Source organism: Scyliorhinus canicula, chromosome 3 (assembly GCF_902713615.1).
Source record: "Scyliorhinus canicula chromosome 3, sScyCan1.1, whole genome shotgun sequence".
NCBI classification, from domain to species: Eukaryota; Metazoa; Chordata; class Chondrichthyes; order Carcharhiniformes; family Scyliorhinidae; genus Scyliorhinus; species Scyliorhinus canicula.
In genome coordinates, this window is record NC_052148.1 from 263,802,646 (window position 1) to 263,817,544 (window position 14,899).

A 14,899-nucleotide genomic window follows, 5' to 3' on the forward strand; every position below is an offset into this window, starting at 1 on the left:
TTGTTGCTCTTTTTGAAATTTGCCAATCTTGTGTCTGTCCTGATTGAGCGCAAGCGAAAAAGCTTGGATAGCATACCTCTGTTTTTATGATACTAATAGTTTTTCGTCGAATGAAGCTTCTAAGAAAGTTTAAAGGAAAACTTTGCTGCAGAAATCCCATTCATTTTTTGAAGCAGGGCACATAAAATAGTTACTTCCCCCCTTTCTTACATTTCCATATGCCATATCCTTCCATGTCAGGCTAACTGAGGAATATATTCCCCAGACCCTGTCAATATAACAATGGAGCATCACAAACATGCCTGGAGACAGCAGTAGACAGTATTCAAAGGGGCCTCCACTGGTATCTGTAATGAGTTTAGATAATAATCAGGTATGAATAGCTTATGGAGGAGAAACAGATTATAGACGATTGGGAAGGCCCCCTGAGATATACATATGTTAATGCATAGTGAAGGATGTTGATGGGGCACACCCCAAATACACTGAAGGCATAATCAAAGAACAACAAAGGTATCATTGCCCAGACCCTGAAAAGCTGGGAGGGGCAATTACCATCTAGCAGCCTCAGAAAGCAGATAGGCCAGTTTCCAGCCACCAAACCTGAAGACCAAGTTTACTGCAAACACTTTTCCAAGACTAGAGCCAAGGCAGTGCAGAAGACCTTTGTAACAGCAGTTTTAAAATAGTTTTGCTGGACCAGGAAACAATGGTTCCCACATTTAAGTATTATTCCTGTATTGTGTAGGAACTATAGTTGTTTATTGAATTTGGATGTTGTTTGAGGAACAGGGGAAGTCTTACAGAGTTCAGGTATCATAGATATATTGTGTAACAAGAGATACATTCTATAGAAACTGTGTTTAACAATTCATGCATCTTAATTGCGTGAGAGTAGAGTATTCCTGTTTGTGTGTATTTGTCTTTTTACTTTAATAAATAATCTTTAATAATTGTTACATGACGACTGGGGTATTTATTCTCACTGGGGTTTCACTTGTCTCATCACACCAAATAAAACTATACACCAAGACGAACCGGTGTTCCAAGTTGGGACACACTCGCAGATAACATCAGCGTGCTTAGTGATAAAAATTAGTTACTCAGTCACTACGGGACTGTTCACAGTCTCCTTGGATAGGGCTGTGGGGATTGGGGGCAAAGTCAGGCATTATGACTTGGCATTGTGCCTATCATAGAATTTACAGTGCAGAAGGAGGCCATTCGGTCCATCGAGTCTGCACCGGCTCTTGGAAAGAGCACCCCACCCAAGGTCAACACCTCCACCCTATCCCCATAACCCAGTAACCCCACCCAACACTAAGGGCAATTTTGGACACTAAGGGCAATTTATCCTGGCCAATCCACCTACCCTGCACATCTCTGGACTGTGGAAGGAAACCGGAGCACCCGGAGGAAACCCACGCACACACAGGGAGGATGTGCAGACTCCGCACAGACAGTGACCCAAGCCCGAATTGAACCTGGGACCCTGGAGCTGTGAAGCAATTGTGCTATCCACAATGCTACCTTGCCACTGATATTTTACCTGCCAACCAGCCTGGTCCCAGAAAAACACCGGCCTCAATTGGGTGCCCAGCAACATGGATCTTCTCCGCTGGGGACTATCTGCAGCCCCATCAGCAGCCACTAATCCCAGTCACTCTGTTGGGATGAGTGCACTGCCAATAATTTGACTGGCCAGCAGCTTTTTGAAGGTGTGACTTCCTCTCCGATGGGGGCAGAGGGTTTTTCCGGAGCGAATCAACAACCATAAAATTGGTTCTGGGGTGACCCAGCCATGCAGAGGAGGGCTCACCCCGATCTTTAAACTGGGGGCCGGACGTCCAGGTAAAATTCAGCCAATAGTCCCGCACCTCTGGAAAGGTATCTGGTATCCTAGGCTTCATCCCGAGGGAAGTGCGGGTGAGATGGGAACGTCACGGTGTGAAAACCAGGGGCGCAAATCTGTGCACAGTACAATGTAATGGAATTTCTTCTTACCATGTTGCCAGGGTTAGCACGTTGTGGCCTTGCCCCACATACTGCGGCAACATCGCTCACGAAACAGACTCAACAGCTGAGAGTTTTGCATATTCAGTTTAATTTGGTTTCACAGAAACACCAGATATTTACATACACTCATCAAAAACCACCAGCACAAACTGATTTTCAGTGTCACAGTAGATAATTGTAATGTGCATAGCTCCATGCTAACCATTGCATACATTGTACACACAGCATCCTCAGCAAACAGAACCACCGTACATAGAAAACGTAGCAGTAAATAGGTAACATCAAGTTACACACACACCCATACTCACACGCTCACACATACACACACACACACACACACACAGACACATTATATACACACACACACGCACAAAATCTTTCATTTTTACACATACACGGTAAAGCAGTAGACAGATAGGCAGTTTTGTACCGTTGAACCTCAAAGACAATGTCTGCAGAACAGAGAGGGTCCTGCTCCCAGGCTCTCATTTCAGTGGGAGGGAATCACTGGAATGAGGCCTGGTCAAAGCCACAACACTCTTGAGTACAGCTGATGGAAGACTTCAAAGTACACTGTAAAAAAAACACACACTTAAAGAATTTTACAACTAGCCATAATCGGAATTTAAAGTACATTCACATACGAAAAGAGAGGAGGAAAAATAAAAGAGAGCATCTTGGTCGCTGTGCCCAGAGTCTGTTGATACTCACGCTTCGGGTTCATACTCTTGGTATTCATCCTATACAGAGTGGAACCAGAGATAAAGATTAGTTTGCATTCAACAAAACCTTTCCACCTTCTCTTTCTGCCTTGGGATGCTCCCTCAAGATAGCACCTCTGCATGGTTAACAGTCACACCCAGATGTGGGGTTTTTAACCAGGTCTCATGGGTGGCTCCAAGTATCACCCCCTTGCATTGCATCAACTTAGAAGGAGTTGGTAGTGTGGGGGTACTGTCACTGGACTAGTAATTCAGGGACCCGGGGGCTGGTTTAGCACAGTGTGTTAAACAGCTGGCTCATAATGCAGAACAAGGCCAGCAGCGCGGGTTCAATTCCCGTCCCGTACCCTATGCGTTGCTCTTGTAGTTACAAAGTTCGCTGGTGCCTCTAGTTCCTCACTTGAGCGACCATGTATGAGCTCAGAAATTGAGAAGTGGACATCAACGTGGAGCCTGACTCTTAACCTCCTCACCAGATAGCAACCAGAGCAGGCAACTTGGTTGATGCTTAATCTCTTGTGCCAGGCCAATTATCAAATAGCAGTTACTGCTTGTCTGCGTTCAGCTGACTTAACATTTTGACTGGATAATTGAACCTGGCACCATCTGGTCTGTATCGCCTCTGAGGAACACATAGAATTTGCAGCAGAGAAATAGGCCATTTAGAACACGGTTCCATGCCATGTTTATACTGTGCACAAGCATACTCCCATTCTGCTTATTTCTTCTTCGCCGGCTCTATTATCCCTCTATTCCCTGCCCTCTCTCATGTTTACATCAAGCCTCTATTAAATTGCATCAGTGTTATCAATTTCAAAAGCTCCATGTTGCAGTGTCCTGGTCCTTAGCACACTGTGTAGTTGCTATCTTACATGCATTCCCTCATTATGAACTCATCCACAAGTGGAAACATTTTCTCCACATCTACTTTATTGACTTACTATTATTACAAATGTGAGGTTTTATAGGATTGTTATATTTCAGGACTGCATCTTTAATTTAGGGAAAAATGGAGGAATGAAGTGTCATGCGACCTGTTCGAAATTCTGATGACAGCAAGACTGGGTGGGTTGTTTGTTAGAGGTTAGAGGAGGACCCAGGTTGTTTTAGGAAGGAAGTGCAAAGTGTTCAATGCCTGCAGACAATGACAAAAACATTTGTATTGATGGGGGATGGACTGTTTATCTCCAAAGTCCCAGGAAGGTGTTAGAAATGTCAGGTTTTGAAACTTTAAACTGTCTATTTAGTTTCAAGATGGAATGAAGTTGGGAGTCAAAAGGAAAGCTTATAACTGGATACAAGGCCTGTGTGATTCACAGTGCTATGGAGATGAGCTTTGAGAGGGTATCTATGGAAAGCCATTGCCTAATTGGGTGACATTTTTTCCTAAGAACATCACTGCTTGTCACAGACAGGTTCAGTGTGCAAGAGACTGAGAGAGAGAGAGACAGACAGCTCAGAGATAGAGGTAACCAGTCTCTATGGATCACCCACAACAATGTGGGTGGGTCTTGTGCTTAGACTGAAGAGGCCAAGGTCACACATGCCTAAACAAAGCTGAAAGATTTGCCAAGCTTTGGCTAGAGGGAGGAATATCCAGGTTAATATACACCATGGAAGTCAGTTTAAAGAGTCCACTTAAGGGACAAGAATAGCCATACAGAAATATTTTTCAAGGGACAGGAATAGCCAAACAGAAAGATTTCTGATGATTTTCAATGTTAAATTGCAGACCTTTTCTGTAGTTTAGAGTATAAGTTGCCAATTTTAATAATGTTTCTCTATGTTGCTTTTCGATTGTGTATTACAGTAGAAGTCTTGGAAATTTTCCTGAGCAATTGCTTTCAGTTGGTCACGGGGCATTCATGTTTCTTGTTAAAAGCTATCGGTCTCTACTGGGATTGGAACACCATCATGCGCCTCTATGCACTACCCAGTCTCGTGCTAAGAATGGACACTTGTGCAATATGTTCTCAGGCTGTCTCTGTCTTTGGGACTGCACCCAAGTCTATAAGAGAGGAAAGGGCAACACGTATTACAAAAGGTAACTGCAGAATTAAAAGAAAATTCAAGTCGCTGCACAGCATTTCTCAATGTTTGCCCTCTGTTCTCTTCACTGTTACCTAAACAGCCAAGAGAAAGTGCATTTGAACAGTGGAAAGCCATCTGAATTTTCCCGCAGGAATATCAGTCATCATAGATTATCATAGAATTTACAGTGCAGAAGGAGGCCATTCGGCCCATCGAGTCTGCACTGGCTCTTGGAAAGAGCACCCTACCCAAGGTCAACACCTCCACCCTATCCCCATAACCCAGTAACCCCACCCAACACTAAGGGCAATTTTGGACACTAAGGGCAATTTATCATGGCCAATCTACCTAACCTGCACATCTTTGGACTGTGGGAGGAAACCGGAGCACCCGGAGGAAACCCATGCACACACGGGGAGGATGTGCAGACTCCGAACAGGCAGTGACCCAAGCCGGAATCGAACCTGGGACCCTGGAGCTGTGAAGCGATTATGCTATCCACAATGCTACCGTGCTGCCCATACATCACGATCACTTGAAGTTTAGTTCTACAGATTCTAGTATCACTTGTAACCTCAGCATTGGATTCCTGACATGTAATTCAAAAATCTATCCAGCAAGTTACAGGTTTAGTCTTTTGAAAAAGCTTGTTTAAACTCCCCCATTCTTTATTCCCCACAATGAGACCAATTTCATGAACTTACCCCAGGGGCTGCTCCAAAGGTCTCAGCATCAGGATCTATCTGCAGTGCTTCTGTGCTGTCGATCACACCTTGCTGAGGGAAATGATCCTCATCCTATCAACAGAATAAGTCAGAATCAGTGCTGTTGCATTCAATCCTGAGCTACCAGGAGTAATTTGTTGGAACCATGTTGGATGGTGTCCGGCTTTGTACTAAACGTTTCTGGACTTCAGCGCACCAGGGGGCCGTTGCTGTGTGACATACGTTCAGGCCCGTTATTCTGAAGCTCGCATTGTTGGCCTCGTCTGGGGATGGTTTGCTCATTCGCAGGCACTCTCTGACAAATTTGGAGACGATACAAAAATGAATGATTTCAAAACCCACTAATTAGAGGCTGGACAGTTCCAAGCGGTTCAGACCATTCCCAGACTCGTGAGTGTGCCCGTGAAAGAAACGTCCGACCAGACCTATCCTGTATCCGATTGCACTGCCCATCCGTGGGCCTGGGAACATGTCCTGTTTCTGGTATACCTGGCCTCCGCCAGTGGCCACCCTATAACAACGTGTGCCTGGGCACATGAATTGAATATCGCTCCTGCGCTCATTGCATACGGTTGACAGGATTAGGTTTGGAGAGATCTTGCAGTGAGATAAATGTTTTTAATAAATTTACTTCAACAATAAAATTACAAGACCAAGCCAGCAACTTTTTTAACGAGGGGGCTTTCACGATGCTCCGCCTCCTCCAAAGCGACGTACTCTAGGAGTACACCGCGCGCAGTATTGATGGCCTCAGGGCGTTGCCTGAGGCCTACCCCCCAATGCTCTGGCACTATTTAGCGGGCTGGCTCTGCACGCAGCAAGCAACATGTTACATGGTGCGGCCATTGCAGGCCGCTGCTGTGCGTATGCGTGGCCACGGACCCGCCAATTCACTGGTCCATATCGGCAGCTAGAGCTTTGTGCCCTACCCTGCTTGGCTGCTAGCCCCCAGCCAAACGGAGGATCGGTGGCATTTTTGGGCTGAATTTGCTTTTGCACAACCTCACCCTTCTCACGCCGGCTTCAGGACATAGCCTCAAAATCGGAGAATCCAGCCCCTGGTGTGGGACTTGAAGCTGGCACATAGTGACTCAAAGGTATGGGTGCTACCAACTGAACCACTCTTGATAGCCTTTGCAATCGGAGGGGTATGTAGGAGTCACACCAACTCTGGGCGCAATATCATTTTATTAGACAGCTGTGACAAAACTGGACACCAGCCCGAGAAAACAGTGTCATTTTGTTTTGATTCCTGCCTTCAAAGTGCAGTGCACCTATCAATCCTTCACTAGCTGGTAGCTTCATTATTGCTCTGCTCGAGAAGTAGTGGAAATCCAGAACCCTCTTGTCTGAAAAAGCAATTGAGGACTTAAAGTTAAGTCAACTGTAGATTTAAAGACTGACATGGATATATTTTGCTCAGCAAGATTATTAAGGGCTATGGAACAAATACATAGGATGGAGTTAAGGTACGGAGCAGTCCAATTGAATAGTGATATAGGCCCGAGGGGCTGAATGGCCTTCTCCTATGCTTTGCTGCTTTTCACATGTTGCTGTTTGCCATTCACAGAATATTTTGTCCTTTCGAAATGCATAATCGTAGCACACTGTCGGGAGACCGAGGAGCTGATAAATCAGTTGTCAAACTGTCCATTAAGTCGCAAGACTCTGGTTAGGAATCGTAAAATGATGGGGTGTCGTCAGAAAGGCAAAAGCAGTTGGCAAGATGTCAGTCAATTGACATTGGCTAATGAGTAAGCAGCAGAGTTGGCAGGTTGCCTGGAGCTGGCAGTAGGAAGCACATGGATGGGGCAGGGACGATCTGCCAGTTAGTCACCATCTCAACTGCATTAATCATGTAGCAAGAAATTTGATACATCATTTATGATCATATATCCGCTATGATTATATATCCACATTTGTTTTCCTTCCCACTCAACAAAAGTGCCCGTACCACATGCAAGGCCAGTCCAAAAATATTAGGTACCCTCAGCAAACCTTCAGCTTTATCCCCCTGCACCCCACCCGTTCCTCGACCACTCCCCCCCCCCCACCACCACCACCACCTCTCCTCCAATCCAAATAACTGTCGAAAATGAACACTGCGCATTAGAACAAATTTAAAAACTGCATTTATAATTTCAGATTTAAAAGAGAGCATTGTGATACCGATTACACACTCCCATTGTTCTACACCTTTCACAGGATATGCACTCGAAGAAATGCCCATTATGTAAAGCTGTGTGTTCCTGCAATAGTTACTCTGCTATTTGCACAATCAATAATCGTTACAATTGAGTGAACTGCATTAAATTACTTTCTTAGACATCATTTACTGGTTCACGGTTTTGGAACGGTCATTTGATGGACGTATTTCTAAAACTGTTGCATAACCAGAACGAGAAAGATAGTATTACATTTTAGAAAAGGTTAGCTATGTAAATACTATATCGGAACTTTTTCCAGAAAAGATGCAGATTGGACTGGAAACATTGGGCAGAATTCAGCGGGAGGCCCTGAAATCGGTTCAGGCCAGTGTGAATTTCCCGCAGGTCCTTCCATTGGTGCCTGCCGCGGGTGATTGAAACACCTGCTGGAGGTCTGCATTTGCAACCCGTTAATGGGGTCCAGGTGAAGGCCCCAATACCCACGCCTGATTCTCTACGGTGCCAGCGGGAAAATGTAGTGTGAAGATGGCGGGACTCACCTGTACAATGTCTGGGGCTGACTCCAGAGTTCAGGATGGAGGATGGCAGCAACCCTGAACTACAGAAGACCACAGAAGTGGGTGGGGGTGGGGGCAGTGGAAACATGCGGATCTTCCACATCCGGTGTCTTGGAGGGGCCCCACCCTCTAACCTCAGGGTTTTCCTGCAGATCCATCTTCATTTTCAGGAGGTCTACCTTCTTTCTTCAGCAGTGGGTCGGCGATGTTGGGCGCCTTTTCAATACGTGCTCAGGTAGGTCGGCGGACTATACGCCATCCAGGCCTGCCCAGCCACGGAATACGGCGCGACGCCCTGGGTCCGTAAGTAATGATGTCAGGACCGGAAGATTTGATATGCTTTCCCGCTGGTCTCCGCAGCGGGAAAAACATTCCATGTCCTCACCCCTGCCATGGGATTAGTTCCAGGATGGGAAATTCCACCCGTAAACTCTGTTTCTCTCTCCACAGATGCTGGGCTGGATTCACCGTTGGTCGACGCCAAAATCGCGAAACACGATCGGGCAGAGCATAGCCTCCAATGCCAAAATCGCGGGATGTTTAAGCACCGTTGGCATATCATTATCGGGCCTGACCCTCTATGCTCCAGGGCCTCCGTGATTCACCGCCGCCGATGGGCCGAGCTACTGACGGCGTGGTTTACTTGTGGTCTCAGTGGTCGGCAACCCGGCATGGCGGCTGCGGACTGTGTCCGGCGTCACCACAGTCCACCGGGAACCGTGCTGCTGGCCAGGGGGAGGGGGCTTCCGTGAGGGCTGGAAGAATTGGTGAGGGGTGGCCAGGGGGGGTAGTATTTGGCAGGTTGGGTCTGCGCAGGCCGGCGCCATGGTTTACGACATGATCACTGCAGGTAGCCGCCGTGCGCATGCGCGGCCGCGGACCCGGCCATGCTCCAGCTGTTTCTGTCGTGGGAGCCGGGCGTTTTACTTGGCACGGCTACTAGCCCCTCACCGGTCGCACGATCGGTGAGGGTTTGGTGACGAGCTTTCCGTCGTAAAACGCAACAGTTCCTCCGCTGGCGTCAACACTTAGCCTCAAAAACGGTGAAACCAGCCCCCTATGTCTTTCCAGCACTTCCTGTTTTTATTATCAAAGCTGGCCAACGGTTTATTTAAATAGAACAGGTAAGTGTACAGTATACCGTATACAAGAGTGAATAACATCGAATTGACAGCATAGGAATGGGCCATTCCATCTAACCAGCTTGTGCCAGAGTATAAATTGGACACAAACCCCTTACAAACCTGTTTCATCTCGCTCTATCAGTATAATCTGCTATCCCTTTCCACCTCGTGTGTTTCTCTAGCTTTTCTTTAAATGCAACTTTCCTTTTGGCCTTAGCTACTCTTTACGATAGTGAGTTCCGCACTCTTAACCAGTCTCAGAATAAAGATATGAGTTCATCAATTTCCCATCGTTATCTTATACTTTGGAGCCTCATTTTGGACTCCTCCACAATTGGAGATATGGGGCGGCATTCTCCCCTACCCGGCGGGGCGGGGAGTCCCGGCGTAGCGGAGTGGCACCACGCCGACTGGCGCCAAAACCGGCACAACGGCCTTTGACGCCCGCCGCCGGGGCTGGCCGAAAGGCCTTTGCCGGTTTGCGCATGCGGCGGTGCATCAGCTGCTGCCACCACCGGCGCATGCGCGCTGGGGGATTCTCTTCCACCTCCGCCATAGTGGAGGCTGTGGCGGCAGTGGAAGAGAAAGAGTGCCCCCACGGCACTGGCCTGCCCGCCGATAGGTGGGTCCCGATCGCAGGCCTGGCCACCTTGGGGGCCCGCTCGCGCCACCGATCCCACCGCCACCAGAGGATTTCGGCCCATTGTGGGCCGGAGAATCGCCGCAGGGAGCTTACAGCTCGATGCGGCGTAAATCCCGCCCCCGCCGTGGCAGAAATTCTCCGCCACCCGGGAATTGGCGGGGGTGGGATTTTCGGCGGCCCCGGGCGATTCTCCGATCCTGCGGGGGGTCGGAACATTTCGCCCATGTTCTCCACAGGTTAAACTGATTACTTTACCCTATTAAACCCCAACATAATTGTAAAAGCCCCTCAGTCTTCTCTCTTCTACAGAAAAGTGTCACCCTTGAATCAACTTTGCAAGTCTGTTCCGGATCTTGTACTTCTTTTCTGAACCACCTCCAGGGACTCTATGGGCGCAATTCTCCCCCCCCCCCCCCCACACCGGGTGGGAGAATCGCTGGGGCGCCGGGCAAGTCCCGCCACGCTGCCCCGGCACCCGCACGCGATTCTCCCACCCCCCCATAAACGGCCGCGGCGAGATTTACGGCAGGCCGCTCAGAGAATCACCGCTCGCCGTTTGTAACGGCCGAGCGGCGATTCTCTGGCCTGGATGGGCCGAGCGGCCTGCCCAACATGATAGGTTCCCGCCGGCACCGCCGTCCACACCTGGTTGGTGCCAGCGGGAACAGCGCGGGAACGCCGGGGGGGGGGGGGGGAGGGAGGCGGCCTGTGGGTGGGGTCGGGGGGAATCCAGCACCGGGGGGAACGCTCAAAAGGAGTCTGGCCCGCGATCGGCGCCCACCGATTGGCGGGCCGGCCTCGCTGAAGGAGGCACTCCTTTCCTCCGCCACCCTGCAAGATCAATCCGAGATTTCTTGCGGAGTGCCCGCGGGGAGGACGGCAACTGCAATTATAAATATCAATTTATCATGGCCGATCCACCAAAACTGCACATCTTTGGACTGTGGGAGGAAACCGGAGCACCCGGAGGAAACTCACGCAGACACAGGGAGAACGTGCAAACTCCACACAGACAGTCACCAAGGCCGGAATTGAACCCGGATTCCTAGCGCTGTGAGGTAGCAGTCCACCGTGTCACCCTGCTGGAATGTGTTGAAATAGAAGAGTGAATTTACTAGAGGATTAAATGGTTTCTAATGAGGCATTCTACACCAGGGCTACATAAAAAAGATGAGTTATGGACCAATAAGACGTGGCCCATTCCATATTTTCATATCAGTACTATCCCAGAGAAAGAAATTAACACAAAAGGGCTAACCCTCTGCTGCTACGTATTAACATGTTCAGTTGAATGAACTGCCTCTTTGCGAGAAGGGTGTTTTGCAGATGTAGCAGGGTAAACAAACGTAATGTTTCAGAGCCAAAGCCATAACCATAGACGACTGAGACTCGGCTTTCTGCTCACACAAACACAAGCAGCCTGGAACTGAATTAAAACCAAAATAATGGAGACTTGATCGCCACAGTAGATAATGGAGGTACTGTAGAGATTGCGCAGGAAAAATAGGCAGGGAATGCTTTAAATCACTGTGGATGTAAAGCAGGCTGCTGTGAAAATTAACTACAGAACCTGATAGCTCCCTTAATTAGTCGAGACGACAAGCAGGTTCCAAGGACATCATTAATAACCGGTAAAGGGGAAATAACGTCAGCAGGGCTAATGTTATCCTGCATTCTCAGGTTACTGCATTAACACTTCACAAGGTGAATGCTTTTGAGCCATTGTATCATTTACTCATCATTGTGCTTGAATTAAGCAGTTACATATGTTACAATTACTTCTGCACCTTTGCAGTAGAAATTAATAAAATTTCTCACAAACTATCAAAGCCCAGCTGTACTGGCGTTAAGAGTTTGACAGCTCTTAAAAATAGGTACGAAGAAGGCTGTGCTTCAAAGACAGCTGGCTACAGATACCACTTGAATTACTCAATTAAAATTATGCCCTTTAATACTTTTATTTTAAACTTTACTGCTTGGTTCACTGTCTGTGATCACCTCGACAAGTGAACTTTGTGTGCCTTATCGACTGGAGCGCACCTTGTACTAATAGTTTCCAGTTAAACAATAGCCTTGCGCAGGATCATAATGAAGATATATTGCTGTTTTAATGTATCGTCTGTTGCTGCCTGCATTCTGTTCTCAAGATTGAGGATAGAAAAGCAAACCAATACCATGCGCTCAAAAAAGAAACTCCATACTATTCAGCCCAAACTGTGATTAAAGAAGTTTATACTCTTCAACATTGTGAAATGATAAAGGAAAGAACCTTGCTGATGTAGAATAAATAATACGAATAAAATGAACACAGAAACTCGTTGCAAGGTGATTCAAGAAAACTCAACTAAATTGGTGAGAATTAACTTTAAAACAGGCATTAGAAAAAAAATCTTGAGCAAGGAGGCAGAGTGAAAGACATGAGAGTCATTCAAAGCACAGGGTGAAATTCACCGTTTGGGAGACTGTGGGATGGATTCTCTGTTTTGGGGACCATGTCCCCACGCCGGCTTCAAAACGGTGGACTTTCACGCCAGTTTTCCTAGCCCTACAGGGGGCTAGAAGGTACCCGGCATAAATCTAGCTCATTTTGCTGCAGATACGGGCCCCCGCAAGTCCGGGTCGGAGGCCGCGCAGGCGCACGGCGACGGCCTCCAGCGGCCGCGCCATGCTCCATGGCAGACTCAGACCGCAAGCTGGACCCTAAAATTCGACTCCCCAGGGCAGTACGGTGGCGCAGTGGTTAGCATTGCTGTCTCATGGTGCCGAGGTCCCAGGTTCGATCCCAGCTCTGGGTCACTGTCCATGTGGAGTTTGCACATTCTCCCTGTGTTTGTGTGAGTTTCGCCCCCACAACCCAAAGATGTGCAGGGTAGGTGGATTGGCCACGCTAAATTGCCCCTTAATTGGAAAAAATGAATTGGGTACTCTGAATTTATTTCAAAAAATAGACTCCCCACGGCGCCGAGGTCCCGGGTTCAATCCTGGCCCCGGCTCACTGTCCGTGTGGAGTTCGCACATTCTCCCTGTGTTTGCGTGGGTTTCCCCCCCACAACCCAAAGATGTGGGCAGCACGGTAGCATTGTGTATAGCACAATTGCTTCACAGCTCCAGGGTCCCAGGTTCGATTCCGGCCTGGGTCACTGTCTGTGCGGAGTCTGCACATCCTCCCCGTGTGTGCGTGGGTTTCCTCCAGGTGCTCCGGTTTCCTCCCACAGTCCAAAGATGTGCGGGTTAGGTGGATTGGCCATGATAAATTGGCCTTAGTGTCCAAAATTGCCCTTAGTGTTGGGTGGGGTTACTGGGTTATTGGGATAGGGTGGAGGTGTTGACCTTGGGTAGGGTGCTCTTTCCAAGAGCCGGTGCAGACTCAATGGGCCGAATGGCCTCCTTCTGCACTGTAAATTCTATGATAATCTATGTGCACGGTAGGTGGATTGGCCAGACTAAATTACCCCTAAATTGGAAAAACAATTGGGTACTCTAAATTTAAAAAAAATAGACTCCCCGATTGGCCGCGCACCTGACCCTGATCGCCTGCCCGGCCGCGTAGAAGGCCCCCCCCTGCCCTCCGATCACCCCCCTGCCCCCGACCACGGCGGCCACGGACAGAATCCACAGCCGCCATGCTAACTTCCCGACCGGCTGGATGACAATAGATCCACGCGCCGGGACTTCGACCGGTCAGGGGAAGAGAATAACGGCGCGGGCCTCCAGCAATAGCCCCAAGCAGGTGCTAGGCGACGCCGGTCCCGATTCGGTGTGGGGAAATGGATTCTCTGCCCAGGCGCCGGCCGCGATTCCGCCGTCGGGTTCCGGAGAATACAGCCCTGAGGCTGAGACTGAATCGCGTGCGGCTCACGTTTCCATCGGGGGCTCTATTTCTGCAGCAATTCAGGTGATGCTAATGGGTCACCTCTCTGCTGCCACAAATTCTGAGCCATTTGGGGGGGGGGGGGGCAGTCACTGGTGAGTCCCCTTCCAAGAGGGGTAGAGAATCAGGGAGGGTTCTGAAGGCCACGGTGCAGGCGTCCTCTGGTTGTGGTGGGCTCTCCTGATCCCCTGCTTCCTCTGCAATGGGGCAGCGCTTCTGAGGAGTGCCAACACCTGGTGGGTCCCTGATTGAATTTGGCCCTTGATGATACAGCTGGGGTGTGAGAGTGTATGAGGGTGTCCAGAGCGTCGGCCTGGATGGGCTCCCAGATGACCAGAGATCTTCTGAGCATTTAAAGGATACAGGCAGCATTCAGCAGTGTGAGCAGTAAGGAGCGTGTAAGGAGCACCAAAGGGGTATGTTTGAAATACAGACTGAACCAGATCACCCCGATCCCAAGGCAGACGCCCAAGTACACAGTCTTGACCCAAGTCACTATTTACTGCTGCCAATCCGGGCATCCAATCCCAACAGGCCCGATAGCTTTGAACGGTTTTTCGGTGTTTTTGTAGTCTCCCTCTCCCCTTTGCAGCTGTGGCATCCAGACCATGTAATAATAATAATAATCTTTATTATTGTCACAAGTAGGCTTACATTAACACTGTAATGAAGTTACTGTGAAAATTCTCCAGTCGCCACAGTCCTGCGCCTGTTCGGGTTCACAGAGGGAGAATTCAGAATGTCCAACTTACCTAACAAGCACGTCTTTCGGGACTTGTGGGAGGAAACCAGAGCACCCGGAGGAAGCCCACGCAGACACGGGGAGAACGTGCAGACTCCGCACAGGCAGTGGCCCAAACCAGGAATCAAACCCGGGACCCTGGCGCTGTGAAGCAACAGTGCCAACAACTGTGCTCCCGTGCCGTTTGTAAATTCTTGCAGTAATTCACACCTGCGAGACTTCCGCTTGAGAGAAGCAGAGCATCGCGGAAGGGCGGAGCATACTGTGTCCAATCTGCTAATCACATCATGCGGGTTTTGC

At 48.8% G+C, this 14,899-nt stretch overlaps 1 protein-coding gene across 5 annotated transcripts in view; it reads right to left on the reverse strand.

Annotated features, from left to right (window-relative positions):
- Nucleotides 1-2,086: 2,086 nt before the first annotated feature.
- LOC119963509 (alpha-synuclein-like) overlaps nucleotides 2,087-14,899 on the reverse strand; it is a 114,838-nt gene continuing 102,025 nt past the window's right edge. For 4 of the 5 annotated variants that reach the window (XM_038792746.1, XM_038792742.1, XM_038792747.1 and 1 more), the window contains 3 exons: nucleotides 5,474-5,566; nucleotides 2,728-2,756; nucleotides 2,087-2,589 (listed from right to left, as the gene is read on the reverse strand). In XM_038792746.1, coding sequence (XP_038648674.1) covers nucleotides 2,580-2,589; nucleotides 2,728-2,756; nucleotides 5,474-5,566 — 132 coding nt within the window. In that variant the 3' untranslated portion in view covers nucleotides 2,087-2,579. Of the gene's footprint in view, nucleotides 2,757-5,473; nucleotides 5,567-14,899 lie in introns of all 5 variants that reach the window. The other variant, XM_038792744.1, reaches the window with a different exon arrangement.